Here is a 26008-nt window from a genome sequence, read left to right as displayed (position 1 = left end):
TTTCTGGGGGCAAAATTTCATCGGGGGGTGGGGGTGTACTCAAAGATGCTCTCCTTTGCAATTTTAGTTTCTTTTTATTTTCGTATAATTCTATTTGTTCTGTAGTGAATAAGGTTGCAGCTAGTTTTTTGGAGTCAAGAGGATAAAGACCAGTAGAGCTGAAACCCTTTTGAATGTTGATTTCTTTCAATCCTTGTGGCCAAACTTTGCCCAAATACTCTCCAAACAACTCCTTTGTTAAGCGGCCATGACCACGACCTATTTGGCTTTTAGCGTATTCTACTAACAATGGTTCCCACAACTTTTTGAGGGGACCAAAAACGCTTTTGTCTAGAGGTTGCATTTTATCAGTAAGATGACTTGGTAACTTAACTAAGGAAATATTGCTGTCTATTGCTGCCCTGATAATTCTGACGCTGAAATGGCTTGAGTGGCCATCATAGATTAAGGCGGCATGTTGGTCAGGCAGTTTTTTGTTTTCTCTTAATTTTTGGATATGAGGAATGAAAGCCTCGGTGAACCATGAAAAAAAGATCGGTTCTTCCATGTAACCGTTATTTGACGCTGAGTATTTTGTCCCTGGATAACTATTTTTCGAAACCCATCTAGATTGCACTGACTGACCTTTAAAAATTATTAGAGGAGGCATAAAAGTGCCATCAGCAAACACGCAAGCTAAAACTGATGTATTCTCTTTACCTGAACCACCTGAGATTCGACTCAGAGGAACGCCTTTTGCTCCGATTCCTTTTGATTTTGTAGGATCACTATTGAAGCCTGACTCGTCACAGTTTGCAAGAAACGCTTTTGCACTTGTAAGGCCTTTCTCGTTATACAATTTTGTAAGTAAATCAAAGAAATCATAAATTACTTGCGGGTCACGGGCGTCCGCACGCGCTTTTTGCAGCTGTTCAGCCTTCTTCAAGCTCAAATTGGGATGACGGCGCATGAATGATAAGTACCAATCTTGCCCGGGGCGACCATCCTTGAATGGAGTATTGTTGTTCCTGACATAATCTTGTATTAAATCCTTGAGCTCCTCTCTGCCACAAGGGACACCCAATTGAGCTCTTGCAATTAGACACTCGACAATTTCTGCTTCGATTTTAAGGTTGAGAGCAGGTGACCGTCCAGCACCAAATTTATCTGCGACAAAAGTAAATGAGACTATCGATTAAGTTGGGAAATTAACTAGGTAAAAGTCAAGTTAAACCAGTTCAAAATACCCAGAAAGGAAAGCCCCTGACATGTAATAGAAATAAATTACAGATATCCTCACCTTCTCCTACTTTTCCGGCAACTCTATCAGCCAGTGTGGATTTAGGAATGTTATAAAATTGTGCCGCGGCAACAATGGTAAGATTTTGATTGGATACATCACGAACGGCACTGGCCAGATCACATTGCGTATAGAGAGGCTCACTCAGCTTCTTTTTTTTGTAATTCCTTGGCATTTTAGAAGCTAAAACAGATCAAAAAGTAAATTAATTATCAAATTTAATTTGGAAAATTGAATTAACGGAATTACCCCACCGGTGTTTTTCCGATGGGGTAATTCCGGTTTAACCTCAATCTGGACAGAGGTTCATTGATCATTCGAAAAACAGGCAAAATTGTTTATTCATAAACAGAACAACTTATAGAAATAATGGTTGTTGGAATATAAAGATAATTTCTCTTACCTGTAACACTTTGCAGAGACGTTCCGAGTTAGGCGATTTGCTTTTTTTTCGCACCTTTACGACCGATCTCCTTATCACGCGTAAACAAACAAGAAATGAGAACCAAATCACTCAGGGTGACCAACTGAACGTTGGCAACAACATACTAGCGCGAAAATTCCCTAACCTCAATTTTACGACCTCCATGATGCACATCCGGAATTACCCCGTGACGGAATTACCCCAACTGACCCAATATAGGGAGCAAATACATTAGCAGGGTTGCCGTGTTTTCAGTTTCGAGTCCCTAAATAAAGTGGTAGCCCTGTCAATGTATATTTGCTCTCTATCTTTGCATGGAGAGTTCGTCTTGTTATAAGGGTGGACTCTCAGGATAACATGGGATACACCCTCCATTTTGGCCTCAACTTGAGAGCTTTTTTTGAGCTTGGGAGTTGATTTCAGGGAAAACCAGTAGCACCATCGTGTTTCTCGCAAAATTTTACAAAAGAATCAATAGTCCAATCGCAAATTCCTCACACATGCAACATCTCATCTGACTTGAAGATTTTATTAATCAATGTATAGCTATAAACCTCCAACCTGACCTAACTTGGAAACTGAAAATGGAAAAAGTGCAATCTCTTCACAGCTTATTTCTAGCAGTAATCATCCTGATTCGTCTAGTCCATGTAGAAGTGAAGATAACTTGTCCGTTAATGTGTTCTAAATTGGTCAAACCAACAATGGTGAATGTTTATTTCAACATCGACAAAGGCAGGGAAATCATCGATATAACCTATCGATGATATTGATGTCAAATTTTCTGAATCAGGTTGCAGACACAGCTGCACATGTGCATTGTGTTCATGAGAATCTTTAAAGTTAGTACATTTTTTTTCTTTTTTACCAAATTTTGAAACGGTACGATTAGAAATGGATGTTAATCCACTGTAGTTTCAATGGCTTTCCAGTGTGGTAACTATATACACTGGCAAAATATTTTTCACCATACCCAAAATCCTTTCCAATGACTGGCTATTAAATATTCACCGAATTCTGGTTGTGAAAAGTGAATAGGAAATCAGATTCAAGTGAACTTTTATTGCTGTCATAATGCACCCGTAACATCTACAATAATAAAATTGCGCATTGACAAATGAAACCTTTCATCCCGGTGAGTAACCTAATTCTCACCAAATATAATTCTGCCCCCTGAAGTATCTTGCCTGTTTCATGTGTGGTTGTTTTGTGTACGCGCTTTTGAAGCCAAAATTTTGGAAATTCTTTTGTTCAATACATCAATTGTTACACATGCATATAATACACTCTTTCGCTAATAAATTTTACCAGTTTATTTTCTTGAGTTAGTTACAAATTTCTTATGAGTCAAAATTTGGGAAATTCACCCCTAAAGAGAATAAGGTGAATTTTTCAATTTCTTTTCTGTTCAGCAAGAGTTTTTTACGATTCAGGTATTGACTCGTAAATGAAAATGAATTTTAAGAGTTCTTTATGAATGTATGACAAATTTTTTACACGTCGAAATTTCAGATGTTGCCTTGTAAATGAAAGTTAAATTGTATGAGTATTTTATGAGTGTTTCACGAATTTCTTTCAAGTCGATGTTTCAAAAATTGACTCTTCAATGAAACGTAAATTTTACCAGTTGTTTATGAGTATTTTATAAGTTTTTTACAAGCCAAAATTTTGACAATTGACCTGTAAATAAATTATAACTTTTATGAGTTATTTACAAGTATTTTACAAGTTTTTTACTAGTCAAATTTTGAAAACTGACTTGTAAATAAAAAGTAAATTTTATGAGTTATTCACAAGTATTTTACAAGTTTTTTACGAGTCAAAATTTTGAAAACTGACTTGTAAATAAAAAGTAAATTTTATGAGTTATTTACAGGTATTTTACGAGTTTTTTACGAGTCAAAATTTTGAAAACTGACTTGTAAATAAAAAGTAAATTTTATGAGTTACTTACAAGTTTTTTACGAGTTTTTTACGAGTCAAAATTTTGAAAGCTGACTTGTAAATAAAAAGTAAATTTTATGAGTTATTTACAAGTTTTTTACGAGTTTCTTGCATAAAAACGAAAACTTGTAAAAAACTTCTTTCTTTTACAACTTTTTTACGAGTTTTTTATGTGTTAATGAAATTCACAAGTTCTTTACATTTTTTTTACGAGTTTTTCACGAACCGTTGCTACAAAGGCAACTACATTTTGAATCATTTTGCATTACATTAACTTTATGGCGTCCGCCATTTTTGGGTCCTAAGGGCTCCATTCAGCCTAAGATGGCTGAGCCAATCAGAGGTGGTAACTCCAGTGGCCATACTCTCTCAATATAGGTACTCTATTCTTAACCGTAACGAGTTCCTCAAGCATTGTAATCAGAGTTAATGGACCGAAATTCGTGTGGATTTCCTTCAACGCTTCTTCAGCTTCTTTTGCGTTTGCACAGTGTTCGATGTCATTCAAATGATGATCGTCCACCACCTGAATATTAGGAAATTCATACAATCTGCATCTTTCTTCTCCTGTTTGGGGTTTGGATCACTATCATAACCCGGGTCGATCGCTTCCCACAACTCTCTTTGCTCTAACGCTGCCTTTGTCCGTACTGACCATGTGTGGTAGTTACCTTCGCCGAGCACCGCCAATTTCACCTTTTCAGCCATCATGACCGCCTCACTTGTCCGGTTTTAAGAGTCGGATTCTTGTCCGGTTCCGTTTTTTATTTCCGAGAAATAAAAAAATTGCCGTCATGCCGCAAAAAAGCAGCAACCTCAGCAATTTCATCAACTGTTTCTATATTGATTTCTGTTAAATCAATAGCAGATACCAGCATCTAGCATTGAATCGGTATGTAATGCTGTGACTTACCAAACATTTTTGCGGCGTGACGGCAATTTTTTTATTTCTTAATTTTCATTGTTTCTCATTTTTCAAAGCTTCATTGATTTGCCGTTCTGGTTTCATGATATCACTCCAATGTCAAAGTAAAAACTGGAGCAACCTCTGATGGGAAGGGAAAAAGCTAGACTGGCAGGACGAGACAAACCCTGGACTTGCCGCTCCGATTTCTTATATCATGTGTGTGTATCTGAAAAATCGGGACGGTATAGCTCTTTAGTTCATTGCCGTCCGAATGGCACTCAATTTGTGGGGTATCAAAATAGCAGAAGTTTCTTGAAGAGGTTGGAGGACAAAGCAATTCGGTCAATAATTGTCTCGATGCTCAGAAGACACATTTTTTCTCCAATTTTCGGTTTATTTCTCGTTGCGTGGCGCCATTTTTTCATGAATGAAGCAATATGTAAAGACTTCTTTATATAACTGGTGTCATGAAATAGTTTTTGTGCTCAACGTTGAAATCCTGAAAGTTTCTTTGCCCAGTCATATGAGAATCCTGTACTTTCGGATTACAAGTCGAAATCAAAGGAGAAATCAGAGAAAATGAATAACAGCAAAGCTTTTTTTTTTTTTTTTTTTTTTTTTTTTTTTTTTTTTTTTTTTTTTTATGAGATTGAATTTACATAAGAACAATATACATGTAAATGACACAAAGATAAGTTAGCTCTCATTGTTTTTGGAGTCACAATGATGAAAACATGTTGGAAAAATTAAAAATGTATACGCTTGGCTTTTATACATAACGATCCACTCGTTTTCTCCGAATGCAGACTAACATCTTTCTATAATTTAATCAACCATACTATTCGTTTCAACAACTAAACTGAGTTTGTTTCTCACACTCAGCCATCAGTTTTTCATTCACATTCGTGTGCACTTGAACAGGACAAAGATCTCCAATACTATCTCAATAGTGTTGGAAGTCCAGGCTCAAGGGGTGCCAATACAGTATTTTTTTTTTTTGGGGGGGGGGGGCGGGAGATACCCTGCTGCCTTTTTTTCTTGACGAATGCCAACGATTGTGGAGGCGAAAAGAATCGTCTGTTAAATCCTTCAGCAAGAGGTTGTCAACAATTTGGATTACATTTTGCATTAAGGAACCACTATCTCTGGCTCCTCCATAAAAGCACCTTTCTGCATAGGGAAACCAATAGCATTTACGTTGTTTCTAAAATGAGCCAGAAATAGTGATTCCTTATCGCAAAATGTGGTCTATTTCTTCTCCGCTGTCATTAGAAGGAAAGAGTGGAAGCGGGAATCTATAATCGTTGTTGAAAAAACGTGTTCTAATGAAAAAGGAACAAAGATTCTTTCATGAAGACAAATTTTAAATGAATTTGATGCTGTTTGTTGGTGGTTTTTTTTTCCTCTGGACAAATGCGTGTCGTCAACGAAACGTTGCACGGAGAGAAACCTTCTGTAAGATCAAAAGAAACTCCAATCATTAATGCCCAAATGAGAATTCTCGCTAAGTCAGCCGGAAATATCCTTGTTTTTAATGGTATTTCTGTTATTTCAAAGACACTTTCTGTCATTTTTAAGAGAATTTAGGTTGACTCACTGTCAGCGAGAATTCGTATCCAGGAATCATTACTCAACTGGATTTTTTTTTTTTCAGTTTGGTACTGCACTAACCAAAGCTGTCTGTTTATTATTGTCAGATCTTTTTTTCAAACGTGGCCTACCGTATCACTCTCCTCATCCTAAACACTGGGCCAAAAATACACGGCCCGGGCCTGCCTATTCTTTCCCTCCACCACAATTGGCGCCCCCGAGGAGCTCCATAAAACAATATCAGCGATTAAGGTGTGCTTGAAGCATGGTGTTAAAATTTTGGCACCAAATCCACCTCCGCAAGAAGGTTTGCGATAGATTCCGGCTCATGTGCATCAAAAAAAGGCCTGCACTTTGGTGTTATAAAGTTTAGCCTATTCTTTACCGTCCGTCACCACAAAAGCAACACTGCCACCATCAGGTGCCTATTTTAAACATGTGGTATCACATCCTCTGCAGTGCCCGTTACTAAATCAACCCAAAATTTCCACTAAAAATATGCTCGTCGAAGTTGAGACCGGCTGGAAAAGGGTCCTCATCTTCTGGTGAGCTGAGATCGTCCTCACCCGTAGACAATATCCTAGACTTACTTAAATTTCGTTTGGGCGCAAAAGCTGTATAAGTTTTAAGTGCGCAAGGCATAAGATGAATATTCTCAATGTAAAGGAGTTTCATTGCATGCAAGCAAAACAATGTCACATGGAACTTGCTTAGGCTACACAAATACACCATGATGCTGTTTACTTGTAGCCTACAGTAGTTGAGCAATCTATCATATTCACTTGTACTTTTTAAGAGGCTCCGCAAGGCTCCTTCGGGATATTTACTATGTTTGCTCTTCATGTAAATCGCGGCAAACCAGTATCGTGGTGATTATTCCCAAAATCTGGAATCAAAATAATCAAATTTATCAGACATCAAAGCTTCGCCGCTTAGAGAGCGCTCATAAATGGACCGAGTTTAACAGAAAGGAACCAAGCTACATCAGCTATTGCCAAGTTTAACCGGGCAATTAATTTTTTTACGAGAGAACGTTTGTTCGGATTTCTTTGAAAATTTTAAGGAATTTGCTTCGCACCAGGGAGAATTTTCACTGAAATTTGCACAAAAATTCGCACAACCGTTTTCATGTAAAAAAATTAAATTGCCCAATTAAAGGCAATAGCTGATGTGGCTTGGTTCCTTTTCTGTTTAACACGGTCCAAATTACGTAACGCTTCAGGGAGTGCAATTACCCTAATTTGGGCTGCGGGCCGATTATCGAAACTGATAGACAAACCTATAGACAAAGACCACAAAAGGGATCTAGAGGGATCCTATTGGTGGAAGCAGGTGGTGGCAATGGACATAGGAGGTAGGTAATGGACTAACTAACGGCAACCCACTGAAGACCCGACAGTTAGTCCATAATTTTCTTCCTTAGTTTATAAGAACCAACCATGTCAACCAATAAGGTCGCTCCATACTTTCTATGTCTTCTTTGTCTATCGCTTTGTCTATCAGCTCCAATAATCGCCCCGCACTTCAGCATTGCTCAGTCCATGCTTTTTTGGAATCTACTTTTATTTTTTACCAAACAATGAGAAGCGGCTAACACATCTCTCGTTTGGATGGTCACCAATTTTTAAAGTATTATTGCAGATTTCAGTCCTCTACATCAATAAATGTTTTGTCGAAGATTCAACTCAGAATATTTGTTAATTATTTGTACGATTACCTGAAAACATTTTAATCGCCCACTGTGTTCAATTTATAATTAGTTAAGTTCCTTTAATTAATTATAGTATCCTGTGATCAATCGCCAATCCCTTCTCTATCCTCCTTCTCGTTTCATCTCATCCTTTTCCTCCCTCTTTCGCTCTCTTTCCCTTGTCACTGGCCGCTTCATTGTTACTTTTTTCCATAAAATTGTTATCGTAGTGTTTAGTTAATTGGCAAGAAGAGAACTATTGTTTTTTGTAGTATTTTTATGTACGTATGTTAGTATGTATATTTTGAAAGTAAAATTTTCTCTTGGCAGGGTTACTGTCCCAGAGGAAGAACAGCGAAAATCGTGTTTTTGAATGACCCTCTTACTCAGCTACTGCCTCCCCCCCCCCCCCCCCCTGCCTGCGACGTTGCAAACTTCGCGTCATAATTTATATTTTCATCGGGAAAGTAAAGTAGTCAACGTAATTTCTTGAAAGCTTCCTTTATATTTCTATTCTGTTAGCAGAATTAATGAACTTCAAGCTATAGATTTGTCTTGTTTCTCTCCGAAGGAATAATACATGATGAGCAGAAATTTTGAATTATCGCAATTGGTTGCCAACTTCGGCCATCGATGTTTCATTTGTATTGGGGAAAAATTTTTAAAATCCTGAGCTCAACCCTGATTCACTCTGTACAACATTTTAATAGAGAATCTTTTCCGTGCCGCCGTGTCTGACCTCAGACCTTTCGCGGTTGATCTAGAATCAGTAATGTAAGTAGGCGATTTTTTCGTAATGCATGTTCATGATGAACTCACCTGGAGGAAACTAGAGATAAGACAGAGGAAAACTATGAAATCACCCTCCTGCTTGAACCAGCCTTCAATATGATCGAAACAGCCTTGTTTGTAACGGAAGTTGACGTGACTCTCCAAGTCATTACTTTGGCAAGCTTTCCCGTTTTTTGGCTGTGGATTCTGCCAAGGTTTCTCTTGCTGTAATTGTATAAAACTTAATTTTTACCGATTCATAGAATACCGATGTCAATACAGCAAAAAAAGAAAAAGTTACAATAATATGTGGGGTCAACAAAGTGTTTTTTTTTGTTTTTTTTTCTCTCCTCAAAAAGTATTGGAACACTTGTTCAACATGTAAAGTCATAATTTAGATTACAAGTAACTTTAGATGCGTCTAGAATGTATCGTTTGGCAATATTACCCATCGCTGGGAACACCGCCAGTCTGTTTCAACTGCAATGTTTTTCTCAAATTTTCTTTCAAATTCTGATTCGGCATTATTCCCACTAGGTGGCTTTATGGAATTTTCGGGTGTCCGTTGCGGCTAAAGATTCAGAACGCATCCCTTTCAGCTGTTCACGGAAAAACGATATAGTGCTGAGCACTAACTGTTTAGATCAAATGGAGCCAGCTAGTATGGCAGTATCGCTGAGCCCTAAAACTTTAGGGTCCAGCCCTACAGACTAGGCCATATCAGCTGGCTCCATTTGATCTAAACAGTAAGTGCTCAGCACTTTATCGTTTTTTCAGTGTGGTGTATAGCTATTTTATCCTCCCCCTACATTAAGAGCCATTTTGTCTGACTCCATCTGATTCGATAGTTCAAGCTTTATAGATCAGCAATCTTATACGAAAAGTTTCCAGTAGAGTAAGCACCGATACTTACATCCATTCCCATCCGTATTAAGCAATTGTCAAGACTGACTTTAACACTGGCCTCAGTTTCATTTGCCAGTGTTACTTTCAATGTTACAATTAGTGTCAGATCTGTCTCAGTCTCTAAAGACAGGTACTACTCCCCGTCTTAACGATACACTAGAAAAGCATAACATAAGCATTCAGGGATTTCCCATGAAAAATTCAGAAAAAATCAAGTAATGTCGAAATAGGTATGTTGCAAATTTTTACTGGAGCTAGAAAAAGAGTCTTTTCTTTAAGAAAGCTTAAAAATCACCATGAGTGCATCGGAAAAATCCGAAATTCATCTCTAATTTTACACTCTAATTAATCGTGCCTTCCTTGAAGCAGGAAAGCTTTAAAAATGGGCAAATATCCCACACAGATTTTGAAATTAGGAGCGATATCAAACTCTCTCGATCTCCTCATCGTAATTTTTAGCATCTTACCATAAGAAGCATCCCCTCCTCTCTTTTTCGGAACAGAGTTTGCAGTAGACCCATTTTTTACAAACAGTGGAAAATGGAATTTGAAAAATACTATTAGCCCCATAAAAAGTACTTCACTGATTGTGAGAGAGGAAGGAAAAAAACGTCTTACAGCAGCACGGAACACCCTTGATACAGCGCTGATTGGACTCCGTGTCATGGAGATGTCATGCTTGTCAGCCAACACACAGCAAGAGCCAGGGACGTTCGGGCCCGATATGAAACTTCCGTTCTTCCATCTGGTGCTCGAATAGTCCTCATCGCTCACCACCCCGCAGCAGTTGAACTGTGGAGCAAGGTAAGTTAATAAAACTCCTGTCTCATCCAGAAATGAACTACATTTTTCAGTCAGGAACTACTCTATTAGGCTCAGCCATAAAATCACCCAACCCAAATAGCAGTGATCGCGATAAAAAGCGATTTTATTGGTTGGTTATCGCGATTATATCGGTAGCAATATATCGAGATCTTATCGCATTAAACATTGCGATTCATGGCAAGTAAATCGCTACACACCGCATTTTTTGTTCGATAAAATCACGATCAATTTTCGTCGATAAAATCGAGATCAAATCGCCATTTATCGCGATTTTTATTTCGGAAATATCGCGATAAATTGCCTGGCGATAAAATCACGATTTCATCCCGACAAGATCGAGGATAATCGGTCAAGTGTTGATGATCCTAGCGATTTAATCGCCGATAAAATTGCAGTACATCCCGATTTTTCCGTTGAAAAGAGCTACGAGTAGCTTTTTGGGTAGATGCGTAAGCCGAGTCAAAATGACTCGGAGGCTTGCTAAAAACACGCGCCAGAGGTGGATCCGGCAATTTGGCAACACCGTATTTCCTATATTTAAACCTGTGCTAAGTATTCGATTCTTGTCGGAGCACCTGCTGGCCCCTCTAAGAATCGATATATTTCCATAGATTTAAATGGAGAACACGATGTTGCCAATTCGCTGGATCCGCCAATGACACGCGCCGCGTGGGTTGCATGGGGCCGGTACTCACGAGAGTTATCTAGGTCCAAGATCACATCGTAAAAAAAAGAATCAGACATCAAATTGAAATAAAAAAGAAAAAAGTCTTGTGTTAGGGGAGTTATTTTGACGACCGCATCCCTCGAAAATCCAATCCAGGTCAAATCGACCCGATTATTATCGGGTATACATTTGGGGATTATATATTTGGGCTACTGCTCTCTTTTTGTGCCGTAGAATCTTGATTCATTTTGCGAGGAAAGCTCCGTACTCTTAACGGATGCCTGTCATTCTTAATATGTTGGAGCGCCTTCAATTTCGTACGATACTGTGCAACACCTCTTCTAGGAAACAATTGCTTGAGGCGGCGCGGCGGGCGGTCAGCGCGAAACTTGGCGCACAGAAACACAGCGCATTGGCGCCTACAAACCCAACAGGGATACTTCACGCATTGCGCAATGCGTGAAATATCCCTGTTAGGTTTGTAGGCGCTAGAGCGCGCTTTGCGCTGGCAGCACGCCGTGCGCCGCGCCGCTCCGCTCTGTGTTTGGCTCTAATATTTGAACTCGCGGAGTCAGCATTTTTCAATTCATGATTTTGAAATATTTGCACACTCTGCATGGATTATTCTCATTTCAATAGATGAAAAAAAAAAAAAAAAAAATATGCATAAAAGGAAAATATAATGTGCGTTTTATAAATATTAAGGTGGTTCCCGTGTCAAATTTAATGATTTCCAAAGCACTTTAATTTTTTCCTTCATATATTGTGCTTTTCCTGGGCTGTAGCGTGGTGTACGCCCAACCAAACGCTCAACATTGGACGTATTTGACTCTAAAATTCGATGTCTAAATGGGTTAAAACCTAAGATTGCGTGCTTCTTGGGTTTTTTCTCTTTTATTCATTTCTGTATAGTTCTTTTCAATACATCCATGGCTCCTTCAGATTAATATCGATGCTATTGCTTGGTGAAATATTTCCGCGTTTTTAAAATATAAGTGTTTTTAAAATGAAATTACATTTTCATTTTTAAAGGGAAAAAAAGATGAAGAAATTTTATGTATCAGGTATATTTGGACTGCATTTTGCAATTTGGACCTTTAAATTCTGGCTCATCTGAGAAAACACTTATGTGCATAGGAAAACTAATGGCACATACGTTGTTTTTAAACCGGGCCGGAATTTATAGGTCCAAATTGCAAAATGCAGTCCATTTGGTATCCAAGGAGGACCTAAGGAAAGGGGAACCTAAGAATAAAACCAAAGATTCACCAATGACAATTTGAAAAGATGAATCCAAAGAAGATAGTAACATTTCATTTAAAAAATGAGCTACCATAACGACACCTTCTCTCTTAATGTTCACATCTCGACATTGTCAATATAATTTTACATACGGACTGACGAAGTCACTGTTGTTTATTTTAAGTGTGTACGTAAGCTACTGGACAAAACAGGTGCGCAGACAACGAATCGTTGACGGAACGTCCTGAAACCAGACGCGATTGCGAATTTGCGTATTAAAAAAGCCCTGAGCATCAACGTGTTTTATGTGCCTAGGAGCTTCTTTGGTGTAAAATGTTGTCCGAGTGGAAGTACCTTGCTCAACAGAGAGGGACCAAGATCGAGCCCAGTAAAAGTTTGATACAAGTGAATCGGCGGAATTTTGCTGCGAAACCTTGGAGTCTCTTCCAACACGTACAGGGCATCGTCATTCAGACATCAGTCAGTAGCGTACATGAGATGAGATGCGACGCGATATTGATGACAAAGCAACTATTCGTGCTCCAGGGATGTCATTGTTGCCTATATTAAGAATTGAAGGAGCTTTGCTTTTTCTAGCAATCACAGTGATGCGCACGCGCCTCGCCGCACAGTGGATCAAGTCAGAGAGGTCGGACATGAAATCCTAGACAAAAACTGCAAATTTTGATGTTTATTTCGTCACATTTTAAACTTGAAGGGATGCTTCTTGAAGAAAATGTCACGAGAAATCCAATGGAACCAATTTTAGAACCTCAAAATTTTGTAAAAACGGAGTTATAAGCTCTGAAAATTTTAAAATTTTGCCCGACTTCTCCTATTGGCTCGATCTACTACGCGCCGTTCCAATGTTTAGGTATACATTCAATCATACAAACTATTCACGAGAAACGAGGCACGGTGCCACTGAAATCTAAAATCAACTCGAAAGTTCAAAGCTAATCACTCAGACAGTGAAACTGTATGACTGAGCTTGAGAATCCCAGTTTTTTTAAAAATTCTACGGTATTATTTGGGCAAAAGTAGGAATGAATTGTCATCAGAATTGCCATCGTATGAAATCTGCGCGTATCAAAATGTTGCGAATCAATGTTTCAGTACAGCCTTGTCTTAATAAAATTATTCGAGTTTTGAATTCGATTTTAAATTAAAACAAGAGGCACCTTGGTAAGCGAAATCTTGCATAGAAGTATCTATGATCGTATCAAAACCCCAGCACGTCCCGGGTTCAATAGAGAGGGAGGGGGGTTGTAGATTTGAGTTTATGTTATGGCCACCATGATTACACTTATACTCCAGAGAGGGACACAAGAGCTTCAGCTCAGATTCATGAAGTACGCCTTCCTTTCAGAGAAATCGCACAATAATATTATGTTGGACAATAATTCGACGATGTAAGTCGGCAATCACATAACTCGGTTCGCGACGTCGCAGACTTCCCGTCATACCTTATTTTTTAAACGGAAAACTACTCAACGGCAATTCGTTAAAACTGCTGTGATTTTCCTTCGCCGTGTGAAGAACTTCAAAAACTTCAAGGAATAATGTCAATGTGTTCTCCTTTAAAAAAATAACCTAGAGGCGGAGATTTTCAGACACCGCAAACGAGATATGTGATCGCGGAATTACGCCGTCGAATTGGTTTTCAAACTCGGAAAAACACACCATTGCCTCTACTCTGTTGCTTAGTAGAGCAAATAATCTGGACAGTTTTTTAAATAAAAGTTACGCACTTTCAACCAACGCCCTTATTTTTCGTGATTTATTAATGTTTTTAATTTTCTTCCCCATTCGAATATAGTCCGACAAAAACGAACCAAGATTGAAAAAGGGAATAAGAGGTTTGAAATTTCATTCCTCCACAAGACTCAACGATAAGTTGGACGTACTTCTGTCCAACGGAACTAAGCGCCAATTGGAGTTCCTTTTGAGGAATTTAGAATGCCGGATAGCGCGTTCTGTCAAACGGAACTAAGCGCCATGGAAAAGCATTGCGAGTATAGGACGGAATGAGCCCGACGCCCGTTTCCGCCGCCAATCCAAGCCCCCCTCAACCTTCCTCCTACCATGGCGCTTAGTTCCGTTTGATAGAAATACGTCCAGTTTAAAGCATGTTTAAAGTTTAAGGACAAGTTTATTTTGAACACTTCCTTGTCCGAAATATTTTCTCTCGACACTGAATTTTTGAACAGGGGAACATTTACGACCACTTGAATTCAAAACTTCTCCTAACTCATTTCATATCATAACGCGACTTGGTGCGTTTCTCAGTGGCGAGGCATGAATGATCGATCATCGATATTTTCCCATTTGAAGCTATGGTAAAGAATCGATTATTAAGGTGCTCGTTGCGAACACCCTGTTTATCGATACTTTTCTGTACCTAGGTTTAAATGGCAGATCAATCGATGTATCGCGAAGCCGCGCCACTGGCGTTTCTATTGAATTCGGTCCATTTCACCGTCATCTTTTATTCATCCTCGGATCTATCTAGAGTACCTGTATAGCGAGAGTATAGACAGATGTGAAACTCCGAAAATCCATCAGGCCTTCACCGATGTCTCCGCGAATAAAATTAGGGCCCAAAAATGCAGCCAACCTATGAATCTCAATTATCCAGAGCGCTTTACTAATACAATTGTTACGAACCATCGTTTATAAAGCACGTATTTGACTTACTTGTTGCATAAATTTACTCATTTTTGCGGAAGAACGCTCATTTATGTACATTCTTAGCCATCTTGGTTAGAATTGGAATGTGCAGACTGGCAGTGAAATTTTGTGCGTTAGAAGTTGGTTAGAAGGGTGGCTGCACTTTTGGGCCCTAAGCCCTCCATGAAGCGATCTGTCCATACTCTCGCTATATAGGTACTCTAGATCTATCTCCCTCTTTCGCCTCCTAGGCCGCTTTCCAGCGCGGCATTACGGCGCGCCCCGGCGACTGTAACTTGTTTTTCTGTCATTTTATCCATAATTATATAAAACCTCACGGATATAGACACAGCACTCATTGAGGCTGTTATATGCGCGGTTTACTCACCGAGTACTGAGCATAGTCCATGGCTTGGCTGAATACGTGGACGTCCTGGAGGAGGTCTTGATTCGGGAAGCCGTACTGCGTGTTCAGCTGCTTCAAGAGCCGCTCCTTTAGACCGGCCAAAATGTGCTGTCGGTAGAAAGCTGCTCCAATTGAGACGCTTAGATTACTGGCGATCATCGCCAACAAGCTTACGAAATACTGTGTGAACACACCAAAAATCCCTCTTTAATGCCCGTCACTCGCGGTGCATTATTAACATTTTTCATGATGTAACACATAAATTTTTAACGTTATTTTCCTTGCACTGAAATCAAAGTTACGGGCTGTATATTTATACAGACACACACTTAAAAAAAAGATTGGTACAGTTTACCATTCCTTCACGCTGTATTTCACACAGCGTCCACTCAGAGTCAATTCTGAAAGAAGAAAGGTAAACGTTACTATATACTGGTACAGGTAACCATACCTCTGGTAGAATCGACTTTGAATTCACGCTGTGTAAAATACAGCGTGAGGGAATGGTAAATTCTACCAATGTTTTTTTTTTCAGTATACCGTCCGTTCCCGGCTCTGAGACCGAAAGCTCCGGGTGCTCGAGCCGTAGCTTCGACTGCTCCGGGTTCAGCGTAAGTGCCGTAAATCCGTAAGTACGGCTTCCACGGCTGGATGAGTTTTTTTTTTTTTTTTTTTTTTTTTTTTTTTTTTTTTTTTTTTTTTTTTTCAGTGTAGAAAGAGCGTCTTTTAAGAATGCCCCTCTCCCTTCGCCCACGTTACATCTATAGTTTATGAGGATGCAAGACATACATTATTTGTATTCTGTTGTTTTTTCGTCAGATGACTCTAGAAAAGAGGGTGAGAATCAGAGAGGCATCGGCATTGCCACGTTGCGAAGTTTCACGTGATAACTCAGGGCCGTATACGTAGTCGTTCTTAAAACAGTTCCTTCCTTTGAAGAGGCCCTAAAATAGTTAAGATTGTGATTAAGGAGGCCTTTAAAACAGCGTCATTAAAAGAACAATTTTGACGAGCATCCAGTAAAATTCAACAACATAACTTTGAAAATGAATGCTTGCGAGGGATTACTATTAATATTTGGTACTACGGAAAGTGTGAATTATTATAAAAGAAAAAGTATTTCGAATTATGAGAAGTTTAAAAGCCATAACACACATTAAAAGTAGAGCTCTTTTTGGATCGTATAATAAGGTTGTAGGTTGTACCTATCTCCAAGTTTGTCCAAATTCTAAAAAATTGAATTTCATATTTTGTGTCCTTGTTGTAGTATCGAAGCGCGCGTCCTGGGGGGGCTTGGGGGGGGGGGGGCGAAGCCCCCCCCCCCCCCCAAAAAACCGGCGCGGAGCGAAGCGGAGCGCCGGTTTTTTTTTTTTTTTTTTTTAAACAGAACTCCATCTGATTTTTCAGAATAAAAAGTGAATGGAAGGAAAAATCAGCATCACTCTAATCCTTAATTTGAGTTTAAAGTATGGAATCACGATATAAAGAGAAAACATATTTTTTCATTTTCTTACGTATTTAAAATAAATCAACTGCGGAGCATATCGATGATTAGTAAAAACACGAATCTAGACTCAGCCGTTTCAAAATACCCGCCATTGTTTTATTTATTTACTATTTTATTATCATTTTATTTTTGTTTACTTTTCCTCTAGGAGAAAGAAATAAACGTTATGAAACTTTCATGAAATACAGGATCTCTCTTGAATGCTGAGTTAATACATGTATTTTCGAGACCCTGTGCTAAATAATGTAATCTAGTGAGACAAGTGAAATTCGTAGATCAACCCTATTTTACGCCTAATCATGGTTGATAAGCGACTTGTTGAGCAGAAACTCAAATAAAGGTCCAGTTACACGATCAAAGTGAGCCATCAAATTGGGCCTTTCATTGGTCGCATCCTCACCTCAGGTCTTTTCTCACCAATCAGAGCTTCAATTTGAAGGCTCAATTTGATCCTGTAACTGAATCTTAAGAATGTCCCAGTGATGACTGATGAATGTCGGGCAACAGTCCAGTCAAAATAGCTCTGAAAAAGAGCAATCCAGTAAAATCAATATACAGGAGGTTTATTTGCGGATACATGTTGCAATCGGCCACCAGAACAACATATCAAAAGTTTACCGGAATCGGCTGTCCGCTAAGGCCGCCATCTTGAAAAAAAGCTGCTTTGGAGGGCCAAAATACGCCGCCAATGACCAGTTTTTCGCTTATAACTCAAAAACAATCTATCGCGTAGAATTGCCCATATGAGTTTCACGCTGACCAGCGACCGCACTGTAATTGGGTTTTGCGCAATGCGTGAAGTATTCCAACAGTCTTGTAGGCGCTCATATGCGCCGATCAGCGACCGCACGACTTGGCGATATTAGAAACGACAATAGAGCATTATATTTGAATGAAATTTTAGAAACTGACGAGAGATTATAAGTTTGAAGAATGACTGGGTAAAACTGACGAGACGGTTCATGCAGTTTGCAGACAAAAATATTCGAATGAAGAGTCTATCGAAATTAAATGAAACAAGAAGCAGAAGCAAGTGCGAGTTTTTCACCCGTGAAACAGAGACTTACGTCGGAGGAAAATATTTACGTAAAGAGACAGCATTTATTTTGCCAGTAAAGAATTGCTTTGAAGAGTTTGAAAAAGAAAGAAGGGCGAATTTGAACAAGAACAAGAAACAAGTGAATGAGTTCTAAAACTACATTTCTTTTAAAAAAATTGAAAATCTTGAGGAGGAATAGGCTAGAAACAGGTACGAACACGAGTTGTAAATAGCGCTGCCGCAGGGACACACTACTCAAAATGCATCTATGAATTGCATCATGAATTTTATTCTAATTTGCCGCATACTGAAACGGAAAGTCACAAATTCGTAAATTTTTAGTGTTTGACAGGGTCCATGACATTTTCCCGCAGGACTGATTGTTTTTGCATTATTAGTGAAAAACCGGTCGCAAACGGCGTATTTGCCCCCCTCCCAGCCTCCCTTTTTTTAAAGATGGTAGCCATAGCGGACAGCCGATTCCGGTATAATTTGATCCGTTGTTTTGGTAGCGGATTGCGACTTATTAGCGCAAGGAAAGCTTCTATATAATGATTTTCCCAGATAAATGCTAGATTGACTCGACTTCAAGCACCTTGCCAGGCGAGTTTCTAAAAATTAGGTCAGGTTTTGCTAAACCAATCCTCAACTCTTTGATCATCAACGGGTCGATTATTGAATCGTTATCGAATGAACTTGATCGAGAAATCTCTATCCTGCAGGCAATGCTATTTATCGATCAAACTCCTTCGACAACGATCCAACAATCGACCCGCAGGTGAATTTAAGAGCCGACTTCCGAAAGTAACTTTTACACTATCGAAAAAATGGCAGTGCGGGGTCTGTAAAATATACTATCTCTGCTTGGACAAAAAAAAAATCTGTTACATTTCCAAAAATAATACTCATTCATCATAGTTTTCTACTGAAAAAATCATTCGTGACCAGACATTCGTCACGTCGCAAATTGAGCTACGTGTTTCTCGATTTCAAGGATCAATAAATTATTTTGCAGCATCCGCATGTACTCACCGAACACCCCAGATTCCATCCAAATCATGTCTTATCAACACATAAACAATTCAGGCGACATTCTGGCACTCACCCCTGCAAGAAGGCAGCGGTTGTCTTTTGCCACTGCGCAGCATCCTGTAAGTCCTATGAAGAGTGCAGCCGCACCCACGAAGGAGATGAAGTAAGCAATGTACGTAACTGAGTTCACGGATGCCAGATCAGCTACCATGGAATAATACAGATGCAACTTCCGGTATCTACTATTATGCAGACGCCCACGAGAATCTGGACGCAACCTAACAGCTGAACAACAGAAACACGTGTACAGAAATTAGCAACTACCAGGGAAACCTATAAGACTAGGACCAGATTTAGGATTTTTCAGCCCAAAGCCACTGTGTGGAGCGGGTCCCCCTGAACACGTACCTCTGCACCTCCTTCGGCAGGGGGGAAGGGGGGTTGGTAGTGAACTTTCTCAGTAGAGGAGGACCCGCGGGCCCCCTTCGGTAGGATTTGAAATTTTAACTCGTCTCAAACGCAATTTTATATAGATATTTTTTGGCTAATTGTCTGAGGAACGAAACCGAGAAAGGGTCTTTTATAGTTTTAATCATAATTATACTTATGCAAACAAGAGAAAATACTATGACCGAAAAGAAATGAAAAGTTTTTTTTTGAGTTGAGAAAGGAGATAAAAAACTTGGAGCGGCAGATACGCCTGCGAGTTACAAGCTTTTGTTGAAAGCGAAACACCAATAGGAAACCAGGATTTCGATCGCTCGACGTCGAGCTATCGAAATCCACCTTGCCTATTGGTGTTTCACTTTCATCGGAGATTTTCAAACGTAAAATTGAAGGTACATCAGCCGTCGATACATGCACAACAAATAAATTAAGAACCTTTCCAGTTCATTTAGAAAAAAAACCGACTCAGCACGAAGGATTCGATTGACTTTTGTGCTTTAGGCTCCGTAGAATCAAGACTTGTTGAGATTATTATAGAGTGGGAGTATAATTCAAAGAAATGGAACAATAGGACGTATTTCTACCAAACGGAACTATGTGCATAATGACGAGAGCCCCATAATGCATATATTCTAATGGATCGGCGGGCTCTTGTCTCAATGCACATGGTTACGTTTGGCAGAAATACGTCCAATTGTGGGTTAAGTAGCATATTTAACTCTCACGGAAAGTCCAGCTTTCAAACAGACTTCATCCTCCTAAAAATTCACCTGCCTTTTGCCAAACGCAGCCCAACTTGCAAAGATACAGCTATTACGGCTTCGGGGGCCCCGCTTTTGCCTGTCTTGTCGTTTGAAGGCGAGTTCAATGGCGCTTCCAGAAAACTGCAAGGATTTATTTCAATTTTTACTTTATTATTTGGGCGTATTTCTGTCAAACGGAACCAGAGGCAGGTGGGAAATAAGGGGTGTGCTCGTCAGTTGAGGGCCGTAAGAATGAATGGGAATTATAAAGCGTCAGAGACGTCAGCAGCAAAAAAACTCCGCGGCTCCGTTATAACACTTGCTCAGCTTTAACTCATGAGCCCTGTCCACCGCGCTCTTTTCCCATTCCCACGGCTCATAAGTGCCACATTCAGTTAACTCATAGTTCCGTTTGACGGAATGTAAATTCCCGCTTTTCCATTTCTCCAAAGGGAGTCACGCCCACTTTAACATAGTTTCTTATGCAGCATCAACGAGCACACCCCATCTTTTCCATCCGTCTAGTTCCGTTTGGCAGAAACACGTCCATTTAGTTATATATCATTCAGATGTTAAGGTTTATAGTTCAAAAAAATCCTACTGTGGTATAAAATGTTACCAGGAATAAGAAAATTTATGCTTGGTCCTTATGATTCTCTTCATACTATTAAAAGAGCCTTTCACAAAAAGGGCCGAGAATTGGTCTGCAACATGAATCCACGCAGCGTCACCCTGTATAAGTCTTATCAGCAAAGCTTGATGTTAAACTTACCCATAGTAAAACGTTGAGACTTAGGAAACTTCCTTTAACGCATCTTTTACCGCAGGTCAAGGCCATTTAAAATCTCTCACCTAGAAACAGATGAAATGAACCGTTAGCATGTGAGTATTGTAAGTACAAACTCGCGCGTGGCCAGGTTTTCAGAATTTCCCGTGTCTTTCGTTGAAATTTGAAATGTTGCTCTTGCCGTTGAAGAAGATAGATTGTAAGGATCGCTCCATAAACAAGCATAAGGGATAGACGGTCAACCCGAAACATTTCTCAACTGCAGAGTTCAATTTTAGAGTTCTTTAAAGATGAGATTACCTTTGTAGGAAGAAATGCACAGAACTGCTTCTTTTTTTTTGAGATTGGTTAACTTCCAGCTAAATACGTGGTCCCAAGAAACAACTCAATGCAGCGGCACTGGAAAAAAAAGTCTCTTGGATTCAGAGTCCAGACTCTTTAAAAAATTGACAAGAAAAAATAATATTGATTCAATCGGATTTTTGCTTGAATTAAAAAGAAATCCGCTTAAATTAAGGTGATCGGCTCTCGATTCAAGCAAAAATCGATTTAATCAAAATAACTTTTTCTTGACAATTTTTTTCAGAGTCTGTACTCTAGATCTGCAAGAGACTTTTTCCCAGTGTTTAGCTATAGATTATCATTCTTTGTTGCCGGCGTTGATTAAAAAATAAAAACAAAGATTCCGAAGTTTTTAAGTTTTAGAGACACCCTCTTTCGAAAAAAAATGTTGCTGAGTTATAAAAAATATTCCCCCTGTAATTTGTTTCCTTTATCTAAAATTAATGTCGGTTTTTTTTTAAATATATTAAATTAAATAAAATGAAATTAAAATCGTATCGTCAGGATCCTTTCCATCATCAAATACATATTAGTATAGCACAATTAATGATTAGCAAATATTAATATAATATATTTAATTTGTAAAATATTAGGAACTACTAAAAATTGGTCGTCAATCAGTATGTTCGCTATTGGGTGTGAAAGTGATGGGAACGTTAATGATAGCGTCTTGATACGACTATCCGTGTTCGGTGGATATGCGTGATGCATACATAAAAATTTAAAGGCGTTTTGATTTTCCGTGCCAAGAGTGTCGCGTCGTGATGCGCCTCTATGATGTTTCTATAAACCACAGGCGTTTAAATGATGGCTAGAGTCCAATTTCAGCGTCCTTTTAGTCACAGCACTCACAGCAGCGTCCTGTGCGGCCGAAAAGCTTTATTGCACCAATACACTCTATTAGTTCACTCTATAACTGTCAAGTACTCGGAAGTGCGATAAGTCGACGGGGTAAGTCCGCAATCACATATCTCATTTGCCGTGTCTGAAAATCTCCGCCTCTATCTTATTTTCTTAGAGGAGAACAAATTGACATCATTCTTTGAAGTTTTTACAGAATTCTCTTCGCACGGAGAAGAAAAATCACGGCAGTTTTAAAGAATTGCCGTCCAGTAGTTTTCCGTTTAAAAAATGAGGTATAAGAGGAAATCTGCGACGTCGCAAACCGAGTTATGTGATAGCCGACTTACGCCGTCGAAGTGTATTAAAAAAACCCTTGAGTTAAAATCGTTTTACTACAGATGAAAATATGTGTACGTATGAGAGCTTGGAGAACAGGGAGCATAAGTGCAGTTTTTGAAAAAAATGAGATATTAATGATTTCAAGTATGTAACTAGTCTTAATGCATACTCTGTGAGAAATTCACTCCCATTATTCCAATTTTTAAGCATCAAAAAGTCATTTCGAACTTTTTGTCCGCCATAAGGATCCATGTAATTTCGAAAGTTCAAACACGTATTCCTAGAAATAGCAAAAACGGCATGCACGTATGCGCCTTGTCCTCCAAGCCCCTCATATAATATATATTTGATATAGTGGAAAACAAAGAGACTTGTAAATTGATTTAATATAGTGCCAATTATCATGACGAATCAGATAAGAAGATATTACTCCCCTGGTAAAAATTGGCGATAAGAGTTGCGTTTCAAAATACCATATGAATTCTTATAGCCGGCTAAAGAAGGCTACAGAAAATCATATAGCTGGCTGTAGAATGCGGAGAAAATCATACGGCCGGGCTATACGAAGCGATAAAAAATCATGCAGCCGGGCTATAGTTCCTATCGCCGCGGGCTTTACACTTCATGATATACTTCACGCATACGGGATACTTCACGCATTGCGCAACGCGTGAAGCATCCCTGTTAGGTTTGTAGGCGCCAATGCGTGTTTCGCGCTGGCTGCCCGCCCACCACGGCGCTTGAAGCAACTATTTCACACCAGAGGTATTGCACAGTATCATACAAAACTGAAGGCGCTCTAATATATTAGTAATGGCAGGCGTCCATCAAAAGTACGGAGCTTTCCTCGCAAAATAAATCAAGATACTTCGGCCCGAAAAGAGAGCAGTATTCGAAAAACTCACTAAGTCCTAGCATCCGTAATTAGTAACGCACGTTTAGCATATACACTTTATCGCCTGGCTGTTGCTTCATCGCCATCGGCTGTAAAAGGCTATAAGAAATTTTGTAGCCGGCTATAGAAGCTATTGGAAATCTTACAGCCGGCTGTAGGTCTATGGTATTTTGGAACACAGATTCTACTGCCAATTTTTACCAGGGTCATGAAACTTTAAATAGGAAGAAATTCTATTTGCATCATTATTTTTTTCATTGTCCTTTATGAATTTATGACGGTTTTCTCTAATTGATTTTGAAGACTACTATGAATTCATTCCGTGAGAGATGTCGCGAGGGGTGGCATCGATCATTCCAGTGGTCAAAATTGATCGCCATAAAATTTATGACCTCCTAACTCTCGCTCCCATGCACCCTACCATCAAAAAATATCTTTTCCTTTTTTCCTATCACGAATGGATAGATTGCGTAAAATCACCATCGAATAGCAATTTACGTGTGATTTTATTCATGAACGTTGCCACATACTTAAAGAGAAACTATTTAATTTGTCAATCTCCGGAGACTGTACCTCTGGAGGTAAAAGGTTTTGGAATAAATCTCATACCTCGAAAAAGTTTTATATTGACCATGATAAGTTGACCTCTAATGTCTTCGCGCTCAATCTTTAACTTTGACGAACACCGCGCAGCAGTCGAAGCGGAACATTCGACCGTAAACCCATAAAATCAGATGAAACCATAAAAACCGTATAGGTAATAAAACCCATATTGATTGTGAGATTGGGAGAACAAGTAACTTGATTCCGATGTTTGGAATGCCGGCTCTTATTTCATTATTTTCAAGAGAATATTATCCACAATTATACATAGAATCCGGTCGATACTCGGTACCTCGGAGTTGAGAGGGAAATTCAAGCTATCAAAGTTTCGAAATATGGAGGATATGGAAACATCGAGTTACGAAGGGAGATTGCTGTTATTGAAAATTGATATAAAAAATGAAGTTTCGGATACTTGACCCCACGTTCGCAACCGAGGATATGCCTGGGTTCATTTCAAAGAGAAATGTCTATCCCGTGATTATTAATATTACCCTTTTTTTAAATAAAAAAAAAGAACAACACGAAAAGATTTTACTCCCCCCAAAACATCGTAAAACCAAACGTTAAATACTTTTATTTAAAACTTATAGCGATTTTCTACACTTTCAACAAGTAATATTGCTGCTTGTCCACCTTGATTTCTAAAATACCGTAACTGAAAAAATAACTGCATCCCCTAACATTACCGTTCCGTTTGTTATAATCTGTCAGCCAGTGGCGTGGCGTCTTTTGCGATACATCGATTGATCTGCCATTTAAACCCATAGAAAAGAATCGATAAACAGGGTGTTCCCAACGAACACTTTAATAAATCGATACTTTACCATAGCCTCAAATTTGGAAATATCCATAATCGATCATTCACGTCTCGCCACTGCTTTCAGCGATGATAGGATTTGCATTGCTCCCTCATTTTCAGACATTCTTCAACGTTAGGCACCTTTCTTCCGGGCCGCACACCCGGCCTAGTCAATAAAATAAGTCAAACAAAATCTGAAAACTTTGAAAGCTCGTCATATTTTCGAAAATATGGAACAAAATAGTTTAACAGTAGTTCCATTGGTTTTTTGTGAAATTCCCCTCTAAAAACACCCTTTGAAATCGAACTTGTGGCGGTATAATTTGAAATCTTAGACGAGGTATATTATTGTTAATAATAAAAATGAGTTACCTTCTAACTAAACTGATAGACTAAAGTATTAAATTATAAATTATAAACAATATAGCCAAAAATTGCAAGCCCGACCTCTTCTATTAGTGCGCTCCACTGTGCGCCTTCTCTGTCGACTACGGGGAATTTAACCGTTAAATATTTCAAAGATTTTTCGCTCGTTTTTTAAAATTGTAAATAGACTATTTGCAGGGACGTTAAATTTTTCGGCAATTCAGTCTTAAGTTTTATTCCCTTTTGCTTTTAAAGCCTCTATAAATGCGAATTTCTGAGAAAGACTTAATCCCCGTAATCCCGCATTTTCCTACGGCAATCAATAACCAACTGACACTTGAAATAAACAAACTTTCCCGCAGCGGCTTCCAGTTCCAGTTACTGAGGTCATCGCGGAATTTCTTCGAGTTAACGAGGCCCCCCTTCGAGTTCTGAGGTAACCTGTCGGAAACTTCGAGTTACCGCGGTAAAAATTAGACAAAAGAAGCCATCGAGATAAAATTATTCGAGATAGATACCGCCGTTTGACCTTTCTGTAGAGGGGAGGTTTTCTTCGAGTTATCGAAGTTTTCGAGTCATCGAGGTTCGACTGTGCTCGACTAGTCTTGAGTTGGCGAGGAAAAATCACGCCAAATTCCCTGCAATAATGATGATTGGCCGTTCCTCAAGGAAGTAAAGCATGGTCGAAAATCTGAAACGTCTTAACCTAAGATGATTACTTTCCTACGTCGCCCTACGTCATCGTCACTCCTCCTCCTAGGAGTCAATGTAACTTTAAAACAAGAGAAAAAACACAACTTATTTCAATTTATTACAACATATTTCAATAAAATGAATTCGGTGTGTCGGAAAGAAAACCAATTTGTATTGCCAACAAAATTACTACTCATTTCTATTTCATTGTAATAAATTGCAATAAATGAGCACCTTCAATTAGAGGAG

General features: G+C 39.0%; 2 protein-coding genes across 2 annotated transcripts in view; one reads left to right on the top strand and one right to left on the bottom strand.

The window, feature by feature from the left end:
• Positions 1-8195, top strand: part of LOC109032451 (alpha-ketoglutarate-dependent dioxygenase alkB homolog 7, mitochondrial) — an 85125-nt gene extending 76930 nt beyond the window's left edge. Inside the window, exon 6 of the transcript XR_002008918.2 lies at positions 6209-8195. The gene's annotated coding sequence lies outside the window, so the exon portion shown is untranslated. The remainder of the gene's footprint in view (positions 1-6208) is intronic.
• Positions 6895-26008, bottom strand: part of LOC109044635 (CD82 antigen) — a 33937-nt gene continuing 14823 nt past the window's right edge. The window contains exons 2-7 of the mRNA XM_072297001.1: positions 20862-20941; positions 18973-19184; positions 15304-15501; positions 10130-10303; positions 8654-8830; positions 6895-7030 (exon numbers count right to left, since the gene is read on the bottom strand). Of these exons, the coding sequence (XP_072153102.1) occupies positions 6971-7030; positions 8654-8830; positions 10130-10303; positions 15304-15501; positions 18973-19184; positions 20862-20865 (825 nt within the window). The 5' untranslated portion in view covers positions 20866-20941 and the 3' untranslated portion in view covers positions 6895-6970. The remainder of the gene's footprint in view (positions 7031-8653; positions 8831-10129; positions 10304-15303; positions 15502-18972; positions 19185-20861; positions 20942-26008) is intronic.

The sequence above is a fragment of the Bemisia tabaci genome, chromosome 2, assembly GCF_918797505.1.
Source record: "Bemisia tabaci chromosome 2, PGI_BMITA_v3".
Classification (NCBI taxonomy): Eukaryota; Metazoa; Arthropoda; class Insecta; order Hemiptera; family Aleyrodidae; genus Bemisia; species Bemisia tabaci.
Note: the sequence above shows the minus strand (reverse complement) of the source record. Positions and strands in the feature narration are given on the sequence as shown.